Here is an 18,101-nt window from a genome sequence, read left to right as displayed (position 1 = left end):
TAGTAAAAATAGGACCCTAAGCTTAATTTTTGACAACTTTTTTTTTTAATACAACAACTTGAAGACAATGCTTAATACGAACAGATACAAAAAAAATGTAAACAGTTTTGTCATAGCACTTTTAGATAGGATTATAATTAAACTTTATTTTGACAAAAAATCAATTCAGGGTCTTATTTGTACTATTTTAGAAAATACAGGGTCCATTTTGTCATTTAACAAAACACAGGGTCCAATTGGTAACTTTTGTAAAACAGAGGGTCCAAAATGGTATTTACCCTTATTAGAACTAATTAATATAGGAAATTTTTCCCAAAGGGTGGATATGGTAAATTTATTATCTGTAAATTTTGTAGGAAATAACCTCACTAACATTACTAGACAATATGTTATCCAACCAAATCACTTTTATAAAATATTCAAATAATTTATAGTGCTAAAAATAAAATTTTAAAAAAACATATATTTATCACGCATATAACAAATACAGTAAAACAAGTAACAAAATATTAGTGAATTTTTCTCAAAAAAAAAAAGTAACAAAATATTAAAATTTTATTTTCAATAACATAAATTATTTAAAAATTTCTAAAAATATAATATAATCCTAAATAACTATGAAGGAAACTCCCTTAAATGTAAATACAAATAGAGCCAAAGCAATCCTATAGTAATACCCCCAAGTTTGAATAGTCAGCTACATTTAATAAATGTGCAACTTATTATTTTATTTCATTTAAAAACAAAAACAAATAGACAAAAATAATTAAGAGTTTAATACAATATGAAAAATTATCTATCTAAATTTATTTGTCATCTACCCAAAAGTAAAATTGTAAATACGTGTGTATTATAGTAGCTGGATTTATATTTTTCATACTTATACATCGTATTATGTCAGGTCATAAAAAAATATAAACTGTGTCATGTCGTACTATAAAAAAATATGTACCATATCGTGTCGTGCTATAAAAAAAATATAACTTATATCGTACAACAATTTTATAAGGTAGGTCCGACATGGCCCGCAAGTCTAATAATTTCGTATCGTATCGTTCTTAGATTTGTGTAGTGCTTTATTCAAGTCGATCCATTTTTCTAAAATAGACCAATTTATTTTTTTTATACGTGCTCAAATTCGTGCTTTATATTTTTATATTTTTATTACAATTAATGAGTTAAATATTAAATTACGTATATTTTATAATTTTAGTTATTTTTATATTTTTTTCGATAATATTTACACACAATCAAACAAAAAATAATTATTATTATAATTTAAATATTACTATCATTTTAATTGATAAATAAATATTTATCATTGTTATTATTATCAAATTATTAAACATTTTAACGTATTGTGCTTTCGAGATAATCTATATGTGCTTACGTGTCGTACTTTCAAGCTATCGTGATATGTCGTGCCTAAGATCATATTTTTCGTGTTATATTGTGTCTATTTCCATATTTTTTTTCGTGTCGTGTCTAACCACATATTTTTTTGTATTGGGTCGCGCTCGTGCCGTGTTAAAAAACCCGACTCATATTTACTCTATTTGATTTTTCTTTTTTAAATTGGTATAGATACATAAGCAATTATAATTTGTTTGACCTACCAAAAACAAAAATGAAAAACACCTACCTGTCGAGTGTAACTATAAAATTCCCGTATATACTTTATATATGGTTAGTGTAGGTCTGTACTGTACTCTGTAGGAACAAAAAAGTGCCAAATTGGAACATTCAAAATGTTCTGACACAAAATATCGATTTGCCCATCATTTCCTCCGTCGTAGCAAGACACATTCTCCTTTCCCATTGTTCCTCAGTAGCAAGACAACAGAAATTTTACAAAGGTTCTTCTACTCTGGATTGAGAATCTTCATGCATGAAATCGTATTGGTATAGCTATGAGTGACTTAGTAACTAGATTCATATAAATTTTCATTGACATTGGTGAAGAAACTATTATAACCATTTTGAAATTATATTAATCTCTTATCAACTTTTGGAGCTGATACCCACCTTTACAATCTTCTGCATGGGGTTGTTGAAAGATTCAAATTAGAGGCAAGGCAACACTTGTGTGAATCTAACGTATGTGACAACAAAAAGGAGCCCAAGAAATAGAATAGTTCAACCTGTCAAAACATTAATCAGTGATACTTTAAAACAGAGGATTTAGTCATAAAGTAATGCACAAAATTAAGGATTGTGTTGTGTGCTTACCAAAATGGCTAATTAGAATTTTTGCTCCCGGAACTTTGACATGTACTAAATCATACTTTCTGAACTTTTAAGATCGTTAAAAATCTCCTCTCAACTATTGAGATTGTTAAATTTAAGAATTTTTTTTTAATTTTAATAAGAAAAGTCTAACATAGGTGAAAGTTCAGAAGCTGTGATTTGGTACTTCTCAAAGTTTGAGGGGCATGATTTGATAAATTTTAAAGTTAAGAGAGCATAATTTAGTACATAAACAATTAAATCAGTAAAATTGGATAAAAGTCTTTAAATCCAACAATCTCAATAGTTCATGAGGAATTTTTAACGACCAGAAAAGTTCAAAGGACATGATGATTTGATACGTGTCAAAATTTAGGAGACAAAAATCCTAATTTGTCTACCAAAAGTTAGTTACTGCTAAATGCTAAGTTAGCCATTACCAATTATAGTTTGAGTTTGAGTTGACTCTTCAGCTCATTTTCTTCCTTCCTTTGTTTCTGATTCAATAATTAGCCAAAAAAAAAATGTTCAGTGTAAATTATTTTTATTGTTCATGTCATATCACAATTGAATAGTATCCATTATACTAACAATGGAAAAGACTTACTATCAAATACATAATCTGTTGCATGTAATTGGATTCATTATTTCTAGTTTCAACTTTCAAGACATATTGAAAAAGAAAAATGGTTGTGAGTGTTAAATGATATCCTCAAAAGTTAAAGGCACACCTCATGTAAAGTTTTCCACCATAGATCTGTCTTTTCCTGTAGTTCTCGCCACTGCATAGCCAAATCGAATTCAAATGTATTGGTCTGTGTACAGTGTGCTGTCGATACTGCAACTGCATTTCTCTACATAAAAAGTAAAGTACAAGAAGAATAACAAGAAATCTTGTCACATATGAGATTACTATGAAGCAGAGATGGTAACAAAAATAATTCAGCAAATGCAAGAAGGAACCTGTTTCGGAAAATGTCTAACCTGATCCTCGCGTTGCTTTGGAACCTTAAATCTGTCAAGAGCTAGATGGCCAGCAAAAGTAGTTTCTTGGTCAGATACTCTCAGATTTCTTTGGCGCCCAACTACAGGTCTGCAAATGTAAAGCAGTAAACCCTTTATGTTCCACCAAATTTTAACAGCAAATTTAGTGAAAAAAGAAAAGGCATATAAAGTTTGATTACCTTCCATCAGGTAAAATCAGGAAACTACTGTTCCACTTACATATTGCAGATTGAGCTGCAACTTTGGACTTGAATAAAACAAAAGCCTTGGCTGTGAATGCATAGCAAGATATAGATGAACTACTGCAAAGCTTTAAGTGAAACTTAACGTAGAAATTCAATATGATTCCCTAGTAAATGAGACAATGGGAAACTAAGAATAGATGAGCCGACCTTACCATATGGTGAGTTTGAAAATGTACCAAACTGTACCATTCTTGCCTCAACCCTTTCATTGAATGCATGCCAAATTAGATCCTGAGGAGAATATGGAATAAGGAACAACCAGAATGTGCAGGCCAGAAAACAGTTCTCAATTCTCATAACTGTAAAAATGTGATCTACCATATTTGATTTATGCATCAAATACTTAGAGGGAGAGAAAGGGTGTACAGCGGAATTATAGTTACTACCTCAACTTCAACTGAAGAAAAGGATGGATCCAAATTTTCTAATAAGACCAGGGATTCTGTTTCTTGAGCTTTCTGCAGTTTCTCTTCCCAAGGCTGAAAATCAGCAAGGAAAATGAACTCTGAGTATATGATGATACAAAGAAACTATAATCATTGCTCTTTTTTTTCTTTTCCCAAACATTGTAAATGTGTCATAAGCTTTGAGTATATAAATATATGTGTATATATCGATGTGGGGGCTCTGCCCGCAGTTTAAAGAGCCTTTCTTAACAATTTTTCATTTTAATAGTAAGTAAATTAAATTAGAAACTCACTTGCTGTTTAAACCAACTCCTATCCTGCAAGAAAGAAATAACAAAATTAGAATATTCAAGAGCCAGTAATCAAATTTCCAGTTCAAAAGGCAGGAACTAACATCATGTCTTTGCAAACAGGTTCTCTCAAAAATTTGTTTGACCAAAAATAAAAATCTCACATCTAACAATTGTGACATAATAAAAAGATAGCACAGGTTGAAACCATTATGAATTTTAAGCAAAATATATTATTTCTTTCACTATATGATTCGCTATTAGTTTTTGATTTGTGTTTTCAACTGAAGCACAAGAAACGACAGAATTACTAAGCATTCACAGCTAGCACAAGGCATTAGATAATTAGCTAATAAATTAACACTTACATAGTTAGGCTGTCTTGAAACTTCCAAAACATGGTTGTTCTTACTGACACTCTTGGCAAATGCATGTTGAGGAACTGATTTCACTGGCGTTTTAGTTGCGGTTTCTCCAGAATTCTGCTTAGCAGGACTCTTTTCAAGAGCAATTATCCTTTTCTTGTAAGGCTGGGAATGTGATGTGCTATCAGGAGAGAACATTTTCGAAAATCTAACTCGAGATTTATCATTAGCTAACAAGTTAAGACTTACATCGCCAGGCTGCTTACTTGCTTCCAAAACATGGTTGTTAGTGGGCACACTCTTGTCATATGCATGTTCAGGAACTGCTTTCGCAAACGTTTTAATAGGGGTTTCTCCAGAATTCTGCTTAGCAGGACTCTTGTCATACAGAGCAATTATCCTTTTCTTGTAAGGCTGAGAATGTGATGTTTTCTCAGGTGAAATCATTTCCAAAGATCTAACTCTATCTTTGATTTGTATGTCAGGCTCACTCCCACCTTCAACAGCAACATATTTCAATTTGGCAGAGTCACTTGAAGATGAACCACAACCATGCTCCACAAGTGAAGCTTTGCCGGCAACATTCTCAGATTCTGCACTTCCAAAAAAGAAAAATCATTCCTTATACATTGGTGATAAAACTTTAGCATAAAAGGAGGACCATTAGGCTTTCATAGAAATCACCTTTTACCAAAGAGCCATTTCTACTAGCAGGAGAGGGAATTTTACATGGTATGTCAACCCCCTTGTTTAATTTTGGTGAGGGAGACTCAGTAAATAATTGATACTCATGCCTTATCTTTATCTTAGGCTTCTGAATCCGCTGATATTTTCTCTGGTTAAAGAAGAATTCCACTACAATGCAATACAGAATGTTTAAGACTAAGAAATAAATTATTCATACGACCCAGTTTATCATTAAAAAAAACACTTTACTGATCAGAATTGACTGACCTTTACTTCCACAAATCTCATCAGGAAACTTCTCTGATATTTCAGTTTTACCTACATCAAAAGTGCGGTAGTAAATGTAGTGTGCCTTTCTCAACTCCTCTTCAGAAGGCTGAGGATTTCTCTTGTCATCTGAGGTGCATATAACATTGCATTTCCCAACTACATTTTCCTGAAGAAGTATAAACCATGTAACAAACTATAATAAATTATGGCCATAACTCTTCAAGTTTTTGATTAACATTTGTGAAAGAACAAGAAAACAATGGGCGTCTCAGATGAAATGTCATGACTTAAGAACTAATAAAAAACATAACATTTTCTCACAAGTGGCAATGCAAAACGACATACTTTAAATATGATTATGAATACTGAAAACCACCATCAGTTAAACTCAATAATAGATCACAAATGGGAAAAGGGTGTTCTAGATAAAAACTTTACCGCATCATTGAAATTGAAAAGTCCTTTTCCTTGACCAGATGCCAAAAACAGCTCATTCCATTGTGGTTGTGGTTTAGCATTACCAAGATAGTTACGTATTTCAGTAGGACGAAATAACCACACTACCTTTACTTTCCTTTCATGATTTGGGGTCTCAAGTATTTTCACAAGCTTACCAATATATGTCTCAGGATTACCAACAGAGTAAAAGCACACACAGTCATAAAGAGAGTATTCAATGCCCCTTAAAGTAAAAGAATTAAAGAATTGAATGTCTTTATTTCTTACACCATTTCCTATCTTGGTACCCCACTTAAATCCAACTTCATTATCCATTCTCCACCCAAGCTTTGTGAAAATGGCTCATTAGTCTTTAACAACTCTAAATGCTTATTGACTCATCGGATAGTCTTTGAGAACCTAACCATTAAAACATAGATTAGAATCCCTAATCTTGTATAATATGTTCAAAATCAAAGTAACCAACAGAAAAAAATGATAAATTTACAAAAAGTTGAAAGAGAATCCATCAAAATCATGCTTCTATGTCGCTAAAACCCTACAACAAAACCCTACAATCTTTGGCAAAGTTACATTTCTCTGGTAAAAAATTAAGTATGAGAACAAGTTAGAAAGTTCCACCATGACTATAACAGTTACAAAAACCAATACATATATACATAAACGTATCTTGTACAGTAATACTTGTCACCCATACCCACTTCTCTTTGTGAAACAGAGTTTTTTTTTTCCAAGGAGACTGAAGCAGAGAATATAATGATTACAGAGCAAAAACTAGCTATTTTATTACTTTTGCATTACTGATCGCAAAAAAAAATGTGAAGATTAACAAAAAATGAGCAAAAGCAAGAGTAATTATAAGGAAATAAAAATGAAAACCCATTACCCCAAAAGCAAAATAAAGCATTAAAAAAAAAACCTGTTAGAAGTAAGAAGAGAAGAATACCAGTCACACACACACACACCATGAGAGTGAGTCTTGTTAACGATTCATTCAGTTTCTTCGTACCATTTTCAAAGATGAGAGAGAGAGAGAGTGGGAATGGTGCGGTTGATACTATAAATACACGATGTTACAGTGTGTCCGTACTACGACGTGCATGCTAAATCAGGCCTTGTTTTAAGCTCTCCTCACACTCAATCACTCTCAATCTCTTTCACTCTCTCTCTCTCCTACAAAGTTCATATAAACATAAAAATGGGTTTATGGTTTAATTAATGATTTTTCTCTGTTTTTTTTTAATCTCATACTCGAAGCCTTGGCTTTTATTGTATAGGCAAAGTGTTTAATACTTTGCTATTAGTGATTTTTTATAATTCTTATTAAATTTAATAAGTATGATTTAATATTAAATTATACTAATAATAATAATATGATATAAAAAATATTAATGGAGCACTACAAAATGTGACATATTATTATTAGTACTATTTAATATAAGATTCTATATATATATTTTTTTTTACAAGTAATGGCTAATATTATTGATCATTAAAGTTAAAGGATACATTCCAAATAATAAAAAAATAGGTAGTCTTTAGTTAAACAAGTTGTTTATTCATCTAAAAAGTGTGCACAACTAATTCATATGCAACTACATTGATTGAGCGATGTATATGAACACGTGTTATACATTACTTATTACCTTTTTAGTTCTAGACCTCTAAAAAAGGTACTATTTAGATAGTCTTTAGCTAAACAAGTTGTATCAAGTTTTAGAGTACTATTTGATTTAATTATGGTAGATTAAAAGCTCTATTTAGGTGTTTTTTTTTTTTTTGAAAAGTAATTTAGGTGTTTTTTTTTTTAACAATCTATTAATATTTTTAAGGACAAGTGTTGTACCATTATAAGAACATAAATGTTATTCTAACTGGATAAATCCTGATAAATTGTCTTTTTTGTATTATCAAATTATTATTTCACATTATTCCAAATTATAAATAAGTTTACCAGAGCATAATGGGTAAGATTTTTTTAAAAAAAAAATGGGATTGGGATTAGGAGAGCAAGAAATGGATACACCAAACAATACATGCTATAAATAAAGTTTGGCATTGATGAAAATGAAATAGGGGTGAAGAAAGTGAAGTCAAATGAATCGAGCAGGGTCAACTTAGGCACTTTCACATTTATGGTGTGAACCTAATCTACACTTTTATTTTCCTTTTCTAACCTTTTTAGCTATTCTTCACTTGTTGCCCAAGAAACACCCAATTTCATTGCATTTTCTTCAATTTAACACCCTCATCTCACAACTTACACTGTTACACACTATATGATTGCTATAGAAAAAGGGAACTTTTTTTTTTTAACTTAAACAATTTTGAGAACCACCTTATTATTTTTGTCATTTCTTATCATTATATTTTAAAATAGAATTATAATTTTAACAATTAAATTTTTCTACATCCTTTTCATTTTACTTCCAAAGAGCATATCTTTTGGTGCACTATTTTATTAAATTTGGGTAAAATTTTTAGCATATTTCACTTTAATAGTATGTCAAATTATGTATCAAATTGATGTATACTATTAATGGTGTTGGATTTTAAATTTACACCAATTCAATTTAAAACTATTTTCTTGCATTCTAACCCATAATTTAATTTATTATTAAAAATAATTTACATTTTACTCTTCAAATTAAAATTTATTACAAAAATTATAAGTAAAATTTATTTTAACTAAAAATTTGTTGTAATATTAACTTTGCAAATATGCTAACAAATAGCATGAAGATCGACCGGGACAAACCCCCCACTAAACCGACAACGTGAAAAAGAACAAGCAGGACGAACCAAATAATTGGTCGCCTTGTTCGCAAATCGCTTAACAAATACAATGTATTATTTTAAAAAGAAAGTAGACAATTATAATCACAAATAATCAACCTAGACAGAGATTTCAAATACTAACATACAGAAAAATACAAAATAACAATAACAAAACTATTAATATTAAATAAAATAAAAATAACATAATACTATGTTATACAACTGAAAAGAACATCATTATTAAAGTAAATTATTAATTGATCATACGTGAGAACACCATAATAATTTAAAAAATGTGCGAGCTTAGCCCGCCTATGCCTAAGATCAGCCCTGTTAATGTGTGTCTATTTTTTCATAAAGTCTAAATTACCACACGCACATTTCAAAATCATTTCCCCAAAAATCTCTCTGTTTCTCTCTTTTTCCCTCTCGCTCTCTCTTCATCTTTATGTGGTTCTCACCAAACTTTATCTCTAAAACTACCGTCGAACTTCATCTTCATGGCTTGGGCCAAGTATCGATTCCCCTCACCCCATGCTCAAACCATCCAACCACTTGACTCAAATTCTTTTTAAATGGTAGGGGTGTTCATAAAATTCGCAATTTGTGATTCCAAACTCCAACCAATCCGGTCCAAACTATTTGAGACCAGACCAAGTGAATCCGGAGTGAATGATTTGATCAATCTGGATCGTTTTAATTCTTTGGTTTGGCCACGATTTTAGAAATCTCGATAGCAGTCCAAACCAAATCAATCTGTATACTTATTATATATTTACTTAATATTTCTTTTTTGGACGAAATATTAATATTTGGAAAAAGCTTTAGGTAGAATATTGATATTGACTTTATATTGTTACGATAATAATTTTTTATTGTTATTTATGTATTATAAACTTATTAAAAGCTAAAAAATACTAAAAAAATGAACAATTATTGTAAAAAAAAATAGAACAACTACGAAATACAAACTATGGTTCGAACCAAACCAATCCATTTTTGAGTGGTTTGGTTTGGTTTGATCATTTAATTGGTTGGGTTTGGTTTTGAATTTTTAAAAAACTGTAATACTAGTTTGGTTTGACAAAATTAAAAATCAGGATCAAACCAATCCGTGAACACCCATACTAAGTGGACATCGAATTACATTTTTCTTCACAAAAAGAAAAATACTAAATAAAAAGGCATTTAAGATGAAAATTTCAACTCACGAGTAGGCAAGAAAATCTTAATCAAGATAGTAGCTCAAGCACTTCCTAGTTATGATATGAGCATCTTTTTATTACCACTTGAGATTACTAAAGAAATGGAGTGCTTAATGGCTAAGTTTTGGTAGCAATAATCTGGTAATACTCACTTGGGTATCCATTGGATGTCATAGAAGCGCATTTGCAAAGACAAAACTAAAGGCGGAATGGGCTTCTGCAATCTACGTGACTTTAATTTGGCACTCTTGGGTAAGCAAGGCTGGCGGCTCCTTGTCAAACCTGATTCTCTTGTGGCTCGTATCTTCAAAGCAAGATATTATCCCAATGGTTCGTTTCTCACAGCAGTTATTAGCTCAAACCCGAGCTTTGTTTGGCGAAGCATCTTAAAAGAACAATCCTAATAATGAAAGGCACTAGGTGGGTTGCGGGGAACGACAACAATATCCCTATCCTCGGTGAGTCGTGGCTTCCTGATACTGAGAATCCAATGATTATTTCTTCTCACCCAAGTCCCCTCCATGCTAGAGTGTGTAACCTCATGAATGTTAATGGTGCGGAATGGGATGTCGAAGTCTTAACAGACCTGTTGGACACAACAAGATCGTGATTTGGTGTTGTAGATTCCAGTCCAAACTCAACCAACCAGGGACACCTTGATTTGACACAAGGAAATTTCAGGGTTGTATACTGTGAAGAGTGCCTACAAAATTCTTTAAGAAACAAATGGTGAAACTAGTTTTGACGATTCGGATGTGAATCGATTTTGGAAGAAGCTTTGGCAATTAAAAATTCCACTAAAAATGAAGAATTTGTTGTGGAGAGCTGGCAAAAATTGTCTTTCAACTATGTCTCAACTTCAATCAAAGCATGTCGAGGTTAGTATTCTTTGCCCTGTTTGTTCATTAGAGGAGAAAACCATCCCGCATGCGCTTGTCACCTCTCCAGCTACTCAATTGTATTGGAATCGGGTGGCATTGGTACAAATGTGCAACCTGGTTTTTCTTTTATTGATTGGTGCATCGGACAGTTCTTGAAGCTTGATATTGACCGTATCAAGTTGCTTGTGGACTTGTGTTGGGCTATTTGGAATGCAATGAATGACAAAGTTTGGCAAAACAAAGTGGTGGGTGCGGATAGCATTGTCTCATCGGTGAAAAACTATCTTAATCAATGACTACTTGCTCAACGCTCAAGTAATGAGCTCTTGTTTACTATTTTTTTACCAAGGGACAGAGCGAAGCAGTGGGTAGCACCAAATGATAATAGCATTAAGATTAATATTGATGCGGCAGTGTTTCACGAGACCTAGAGCTACGGTGTTGGGTTTGTGGCTAGAGGAGCAAGCGATGTATTTCTGGAGGGTTGCACAAGGATGTTTCAAGGCTCGGTGGCACCTGAAGTTGCTGAGGCAATTGGGATTAACGAAGCTTTGAGTTGGATAAAAGATAATCATTGGCCACATGTGATCTTGGAATCTGAATGTCTTTCTGTAGTACAAGCCATTCGTAGTTCCATTGTCATGATTTCCATGTTTGGTAAGTGGTTAATGATTGTAAGGCTTTGTTATGTTCGTTGAGAAATGTGTCTTTTTACTTTGTAAAACAATCAATTACGGTGGCTTACTCTTTTGCTAGAGCTTCAATATTTTATCATGATTGTCATTTTAGTTTAGAAAATGTCCCAACTGACTTATTAGTTATTACCTCTCTTAATAATTGAGTTTTATAGTTAATAAAATACTAATTTTTCATTAAAAAAATGAAAAATCAGGATAATATTTATTTAAATGGGACCTTTATTTTTCTATTACATCAATACTACTTGTAAAACTTTATCCTATAAATATTAATCAAAAAAAAAAAAAAAATTATCCTATAAATGGTATTACTAGGCTTATTCTTTGACTTCCTAATCCTCCCCTGATTGGCATGCGCTATAGAGCGAGGTTGAGAAGAAATTAAGGAAGACCTGAAGTGTTAGATACAAAACGTCTACGTATAAACCAACTCATTAATGAAATCCATCCATCCCCAAAACAATCCACTTGAAAGAAAAAAGTATTACCAACATTATTAAGTTTGATTAAAGATTGAAGATGCATTCACCTTATCTTAAATCATTAAAAATGATTTTACTTTACCCTTCTCTTTCGACATAACGAAAACAATCCAAAAGAAAATGGGCAACAACTACACGCTGAAATAACTTGATGAATTCCATGATTCCAAAGCTTACAAAATATACAAAATGTACGCTAATCTGCCACCACTTTTGTGGGAATTAGCAACTTGGTGAGAAGAGAAAAATAAGCTTTTTTTAGGGAGGAAAAAGAAGAAAAGAAAAGAAAGAAAAAAAAAGCCATACAAGGAAAGAGCTCTCACACCCTAGAAAATTAGAGTTAGGGTAAGGCCCTAAACCTAAACACAAAAAACAAAAAAAAGAAAAAGAAGAAGAAAACCCCAAAAGAAGAGATGACTTATCTCTCTCGCTCTCTCCTCCTATTGGAATCAATTGCTTCAAGTGATTAAAGGCCAAAATTTAAGAAAAAAAAACCTACAAACAGATAAAAGCCCTATTTTTATAATGAATGGAATTACACCTACTAGCTTTGTGAGCATTGTTTAAGTACATGTAAGCTTATGAAGGGTGAGATGGCAGCAAGTAATGCTTTGGGACACTCTTCATGGGGAAGGTGGCCACATCCAGATATCGCAACAAGTTCCTGCATTAACCCAAAACAATCAACAATATCAATATCGTTATATTAGATTAGATTAGTTGAATTTCAATAAAGATAAGATAATAAAAGCAAGTACTCACAGAATTTCCTAGTTTTGAAGCCATAGCTTGGGAAGATTTAAGAGGGACTAAGGCATCTTCAGCACCTGCAACCACCATCACTGGTATGTCTTTTACTGCCTTCAATAATATTTCAGCATTTTGTCGAGTCAGGATTGTCTGATGTGACAATCTGCCAATCTCATGAAGTGCTTCATCCCAACCTTCTACACAAAGAGGAGCCTGAGGACAAAAGAAAAACATTAAGCTTAATTTATTATTATAGATAGTATCAAATGTGAAATCATCAATGACAGAAATCATATTATTTCAGTACATCTTTTATTTAATACCAGAGGGTTGCTACTAGCAGTCAGTCATACCTTATACAAACTCAAAACATCTGTGGTTAACTTGGTAGCGTCGTACCATGCTCGCCTATTTACTACTTGAGTAATTTCTGTTCGCAATAGCGGACGCACAAGATGCCTTTTCCCAAGTGAAGTACGCATTAGAATCCTTGCAAAACCAGGAACAACCTCTCTTGACAAGCTTACATTTAACAGCACCACCCCCTTGATTGTAACCTGAATAATACAAGGTATTAATTTTAAAAAATAAATGAAAGTGTGGAAAAAGAAGAAGTTAGATGCTTTAATTTACAATGCTAATGCAACAGTATCATGCCCATCATTGATTTACATTATTTTCATCAAACATTTAGATACAATAAATAGGATGACAGAGAGCTTGAGACAAACCCCTTTGGTAGATGATAATAAACTATGTTAAATTTCCTTGTTGGTGGAAACAAAGCATACTCACATTTGAAGAATTCAAAGATTCTTGAATTTTTTGTGCAGCCATTAAAGCCAGAAGCCCACCATCATCATGGCCAACAAGCACCACTGAAGAAAATCCCATCTCAGAGCAGAAAGAAAGAAGCAGGTCAACCTGAAAGATAAATACAAATATTTATACAATACATACAGCATCAAACCCAAGAATAGGCTGATATGAAGCAGACAACAAGGAATAGCAAACTTCATATGTAGCCATCTCATGCCTTTAATACCTGATACTTAAACATGTTTCCTATCAAAGCACATTAAACGTTTACTAGTCCCCTAAAACAGCAAACTAGACAAGATTCTCAGTTAACTGGGAACAATTACTGACATTGCTATTACTCAAAACGACGTGTATCAAAGTTGCTTGAATATATTACTGTTTTAGAGGGGCCACCTATCTGCTTGTACATTTAAGCATGTAGGGAGCAAAAAGACAAATGTATTTGATTACCTGAGTTTCAAGCTTGTAGGGATTGGGCATTTCTTTTTCCTCCCAATCCTCCCGACATGGCCTTGAAGTTAATCCCCAACCCGGTCTATCAAAAGCAGCAACTGTACAGCCAACTTGCCGAGACAGGACCCCCATCACATGCCTCCAAGAGAAAACTCCTCCACCAAAACCATGCACCAAAACAATACCAAATTGTCCATCTCCTTCCACTTCCCTTTCTATAGTTGGATAATTTATTTTACGAACCTCATCCTCTTTACCAGCATCTAGACTAAAATGTGGAATATCTTCAGAAAAAACAGGAGAATTTGTAGAACCATCCAATAAAGGAGCATATAGAGATGAGCCATGAAATTGATTGCTGTAACTCCTATGCAGATTATGCTGGCCTTTTGAGAACAGACTTAAAGGATGCTTGTCAGGTTTTGATCGACCCGTAGCCATTTGTAATGAGCCACAGTTCGGATCAGAATTGAGAAAGGTAGTAGATGATAAGGAACGAGGTGGAGAACCAGGCAAGCTGAGCTTGTAGTGAAGATTAATCCCTTGGCATGGAATGAATAAACTGTCAACATCGGCAAGTAGTCTAACCGAACGTTCCCCTTCATCACGAGTATTCCCAAATGGCTTCCGCCTTGTCTCACTGTCACTTTTAGGGGTTTTTCCTACAGAAGGAGTGGGAGATCGCGGGACTTTCTGATAACTTGAGAAAACGTTCTTACAAAGAAGGACCTGTGAACAAATGGACACAGAGAAGAACACGTTAACAAATAACACAAACTATTGCTTAATTAATAAGTTACCGCATCAAAATATACTCCTCCTTTCTACAAAGTGGAAGGGTGGTTAAGACAAATTTTAGGAAGCTGAAATCGCATAAATTCATACATACATCTATGAAACCAGATAAAATATGAAACTTAAACGTACTGCTTCGGGGTCAACACGGTGAAATAGGAGCTTCCTCCTTGCCCTGCAGCTTGTTCTATAAGCCACTACAGTGTGTCCAAGGGCAAAAACCACCGATGATAGAAACAAGACCGGCATTCCCCATGACTTTTTTAGGTGAAGCTTCTGTCTTGAGGGGGAAGATGAAGCCTCAGCCACAAGTTGAGAATTTACAGTAAAAACACAGGCCTTGACTGAAAGAAGAATGATTGATACAAAGGAAGATAAAGTCACGGTTCCAAGGTATGGGCCGTGTGATAAAGCAGGGCCATCACACATTGAATAAACACCTACACCAAAAACCAATTTGATAAGCACAAAATATAAAAAGTAATATATAAAACATAATTATCCTAAAACTCATTCCAATCAAAGAAACAGTTATCATCAGCACAAAAATTCATTTGGATGTCATTCTCCCCCCCTTTTAAGTTCATACATTCCTAAGAAAAGCATATAGCAAAACAAGAGTATCGGGTAGGGTCCAAATATAAAGAAGTAAAAAGACGACAGTCTAATTTGCTAATTTTCTTAAGAGTACAGAATAATCTCATCATTCTAAATTAAGGCCTTCACTTGCTTCCGGCGAAAAAGAACTTTAGTTAAAAAAAAATGAAACAAAAAAAAGGAGGAAAATCTCAAGGCTTCCCCAAAACCAGAGAAAGAAGAATACATCCTCATCCTAATATAACACCATCCTTTCAACCAGATGATACTGTGGCTTCTTCATATAAGACCGATAATCATCCTCTCCAACTGTATTTTATCAATAATGCAATTCAGGAAGCTCTATCAGGCTGTTCCTCTTCAAGAAATCTTAATCACACTTGATGTTTCTGTAGATCCTCCTCACAAACAAATTCGAGCCGAGATAACCAACAGCACCGCAGAGGATTCCCAGTCCAAGACAAAACATCATAGTGTATCCAAAATAGAAGCTGGTCTGGAAGAAGCCAGACATTTTTGTCTTTACGTAGTAGTAATAGATTGAATACAAGAACACAAAGAAACAGTTATCATTAAACTCAAATACCAATCTTCGAGTGAGAGCAATTTTAATTCATGTTCTTCCAAATTAAGCAAGCTCAACGATTATTTGATTGCAGTCATAAACCCAATCTATCATGCAATTTAAGCAAGCTCAACGAACAAGGATGTTAGCAAACCAGGAAAAAATGTTAGTAACATCTTCATAAAGCTAATAAAAAATATAAGCCTTCGACATTAAACACTTGCTCTTTGCCCTGATTTTCAGTTAAAACAATTGAAATGGAAGTGTTAAAACTAAAATTTCAAAACACTTCAAACTCTTCGAGATTCAAAACGAAAACCTAGCCTTATTCGTTTACTGTTTCGACTTGCAAGTGAAAAAAATAAAAAAAATAAAAAAAATCACGATTTGCTCTGAATACGAGTTTCTAAGAATGAAATGTGCGAAAACTAATTTAAAATCTTTATAGAAACTGGAAGACAGAAATCTTCAATAAAATAAATGCAAAAGAAATGAAATTAAGTATTAAACAAACTTGCTATAAAGATGAAAGACAGAAAATCATACAAATAATAATGAGAGATCTGATAACAGAGACGAGAGGAATATCGGTAAGAGAACTCTTGAACGCGTATCGATTCAAATGCTCTTTAAAACCGTAACAACTCACGCACGTAAAACTCGAGATCAGAACGCAAGGTACCAAGATATCTCCTATAGCAACAAGCACAGGCAATGATGATACCAGCAGCGAAACCACCATCGCAAACATAAAAAACACCGTCCGTACACACCTCCGAAGCTTCTCAAAGAATAACCCTCCCTTGGCCATGATAACAACGACGATCCAACAACTCTCACTCTCTTTCTTTCTCTCCCTATCTCGATTGATCAGACAGCGCCAACCAAACGCTTTTATGTTGGACTCTGCCTAAAACAAACTGTAAATAAACCCGAAACCCTAACCGACGCCAATGATGCAAAATGTACCGGATTAGGCGGCGGCCTATCTGCCATTTCCGGCGACTTCAACAACGAAATCTTTCAGAGAGGGCTTTCGTAAAGCAACGGCTATTCCATACACGGCCAAGGCTAGGGCTTCAGAAGAGGGTCTCTCACAGGCTGTGAGAGAGAAAGAGATGGCAGAGAGAGCTTTCTAACCGTTTTCTTTGTTTTTTTTTTTTGTTGGGTTTTCTGATTTGAATTCTCTCCTTTCCTTCTTCTTCTTCCTCCTCTTTCTTGTTTCTCTCTCTTCTCTTTTCTAGGCTTTCATATATTTATTCTTAGCCTTTAGATTGGATGAGAAAGTTGGTTTTTGGTATCCTACGGCTCAATATATCAACTTCAAAAAGTTAAACCAATAACCGGCTGTATTTTTTATTTTTTATTAAGGGATTTTTTTTTTCTGAATTATTGAGGAATAATATAGTCAGCTATTAAAGAGTTGTGTAATATCTATTCTTGAAAATAGAAATGATGTTCAAAAAAAAAAGAAATGTAAATAGAGATAGTTTATGTATTTACGTAGTCAGCGACATACAATCTTCTCTCAATGAAAAGTTATAGGGTGATTCTACAATGCACCCCTTAAAAGGAATGTACTGATGCACCCTTAATTTGTTTTGGCATCGAGAAGAATTTTTTAATCTAATTTTTTTCATATTCATGTACGTTATAGCTATTTAAGATATCCTACAAAATTTTGAAAAATTCGGAATAATTTACCATATAGAAACCAATGTTCAAACAGTTTATTTTACACGTGTATAAAATAAAATAGTCACTCGTGCAACATACTGTTTGAACATAATTTTCGACGTGTTAAACTTTTCTAAATTTCTTAAAATTTTACAGGATGTCTTAAATAACTATAACGTACATGACCATGAGAAAAAATTTGACTAAAAAATTATTTCGGATGCTAAAACACATAGGGGTGCATCAATATATCTATTTTAAGGAGGTGCATTATAGAATTTTCCAAAGTTATATATATAATCTATGCTCTAATAAAAAATTGATATATTATTTTTCTCGAAGTAATATAGACCATGCTTTTCTTAACTTATAGTAGTTTGTATTATTTGAAACAAAAAAAAGAAGTGCCAAATTCAATTTTTTATTGAGTCTCTAAAATTGTAA

General features: G+C 33.1%; 2 protein-coding genes across 2 annotated transcripts; both read right to left on the bottom strand.

The window, feature by feature from the left end:
- Window positions 1-1,652: 1,652 nt before the first annotated feature.
- On the bottom strand, window positions 1,653-7,182 carry LOC115705269 (protein ANTI-SILENCING 1). The gene is made up of 14 exons (XM_061117884.1): window positions 6,901-7,182; window positions 5,934-6,353; window positions 5,493-5,661; window positions 5,223-5,393; window positions 4,788-5,131; window positions 4,542-4,703; window positions 4,177-4,200; window positions 3,863-3,955; window positions 3,629-3,707; window positions 3,411-3,501; window positions 3,211-3,319; window positions 2,958-3,080; window positions 2,667-2,723; window positions 1,653-2,141 (listed from the first exon to the last, which is right to left on the bottom strand). Exons 2-13 carry the CDS (start codon window positions 6,267-6,269, stop codon window positions 2,670-2,672), a joined length of 1,755 nt encoding a protein of 584 aa, XP_060973867.1. The 5' UTR covers window positions 6,270-6,353; window positions 6,901-7,182; the 3' UTR covers window positions 1,653-2,141; window positions 2,667-2,669.
- Window positions 7,183-12,132: 4,950 nt separating this feature from the next.
- On the bottom strand, window positions 12,133-17,306 carry LOC115705268 (uncharacterized). Its single transcript, XM_030632551.2, has 7 exons — window positions 16,527-17,306; window positions 14,951-15,258; window positions 14,021-14,752; window positions 13,544-13,672; window positions 13,102-13,305; window positions 12,761-12,961; window positions 12,133-12,662 (listed from the first exon to the last, which is right to left on the bottom strand). The coding sequence occupies exons 1-7, from the start codon at window positions 16,789-16,791 to the stop codon at window positions 12,543-12,545; spliced, it is 1,959 nt and encodes a 652-aa protein (XP_030488411.2). The 5' UTR covers window positions 16,792-17,306; the 3' UTR covers window positions 12,133-12,542.
- Between the last annotated feature and the right edge of the window lie 795 nt (window positions 17,307-18,101).

The sequence above is a fragment of the Cannabis sativa genome, chromosome 1, assembly GCF_029168945.1.
Source record: "Cannabis sativa cultivar Pink pepper isolate KNU-18-1 chromosome 1, ASM2916894v1, whole genome shotgun sequence".
Lineage (NCBI taxonomy): Eukaryota > Viridiplantae > Streptophyta > Magnoliopsida > Rosales > Cannabaceae > Cannabis > Cannabis sativa.
Note: the sequence above shows the minus strand (reverse complement) of the source record. Positions and strands in the feature narration are given on the sequence as shown.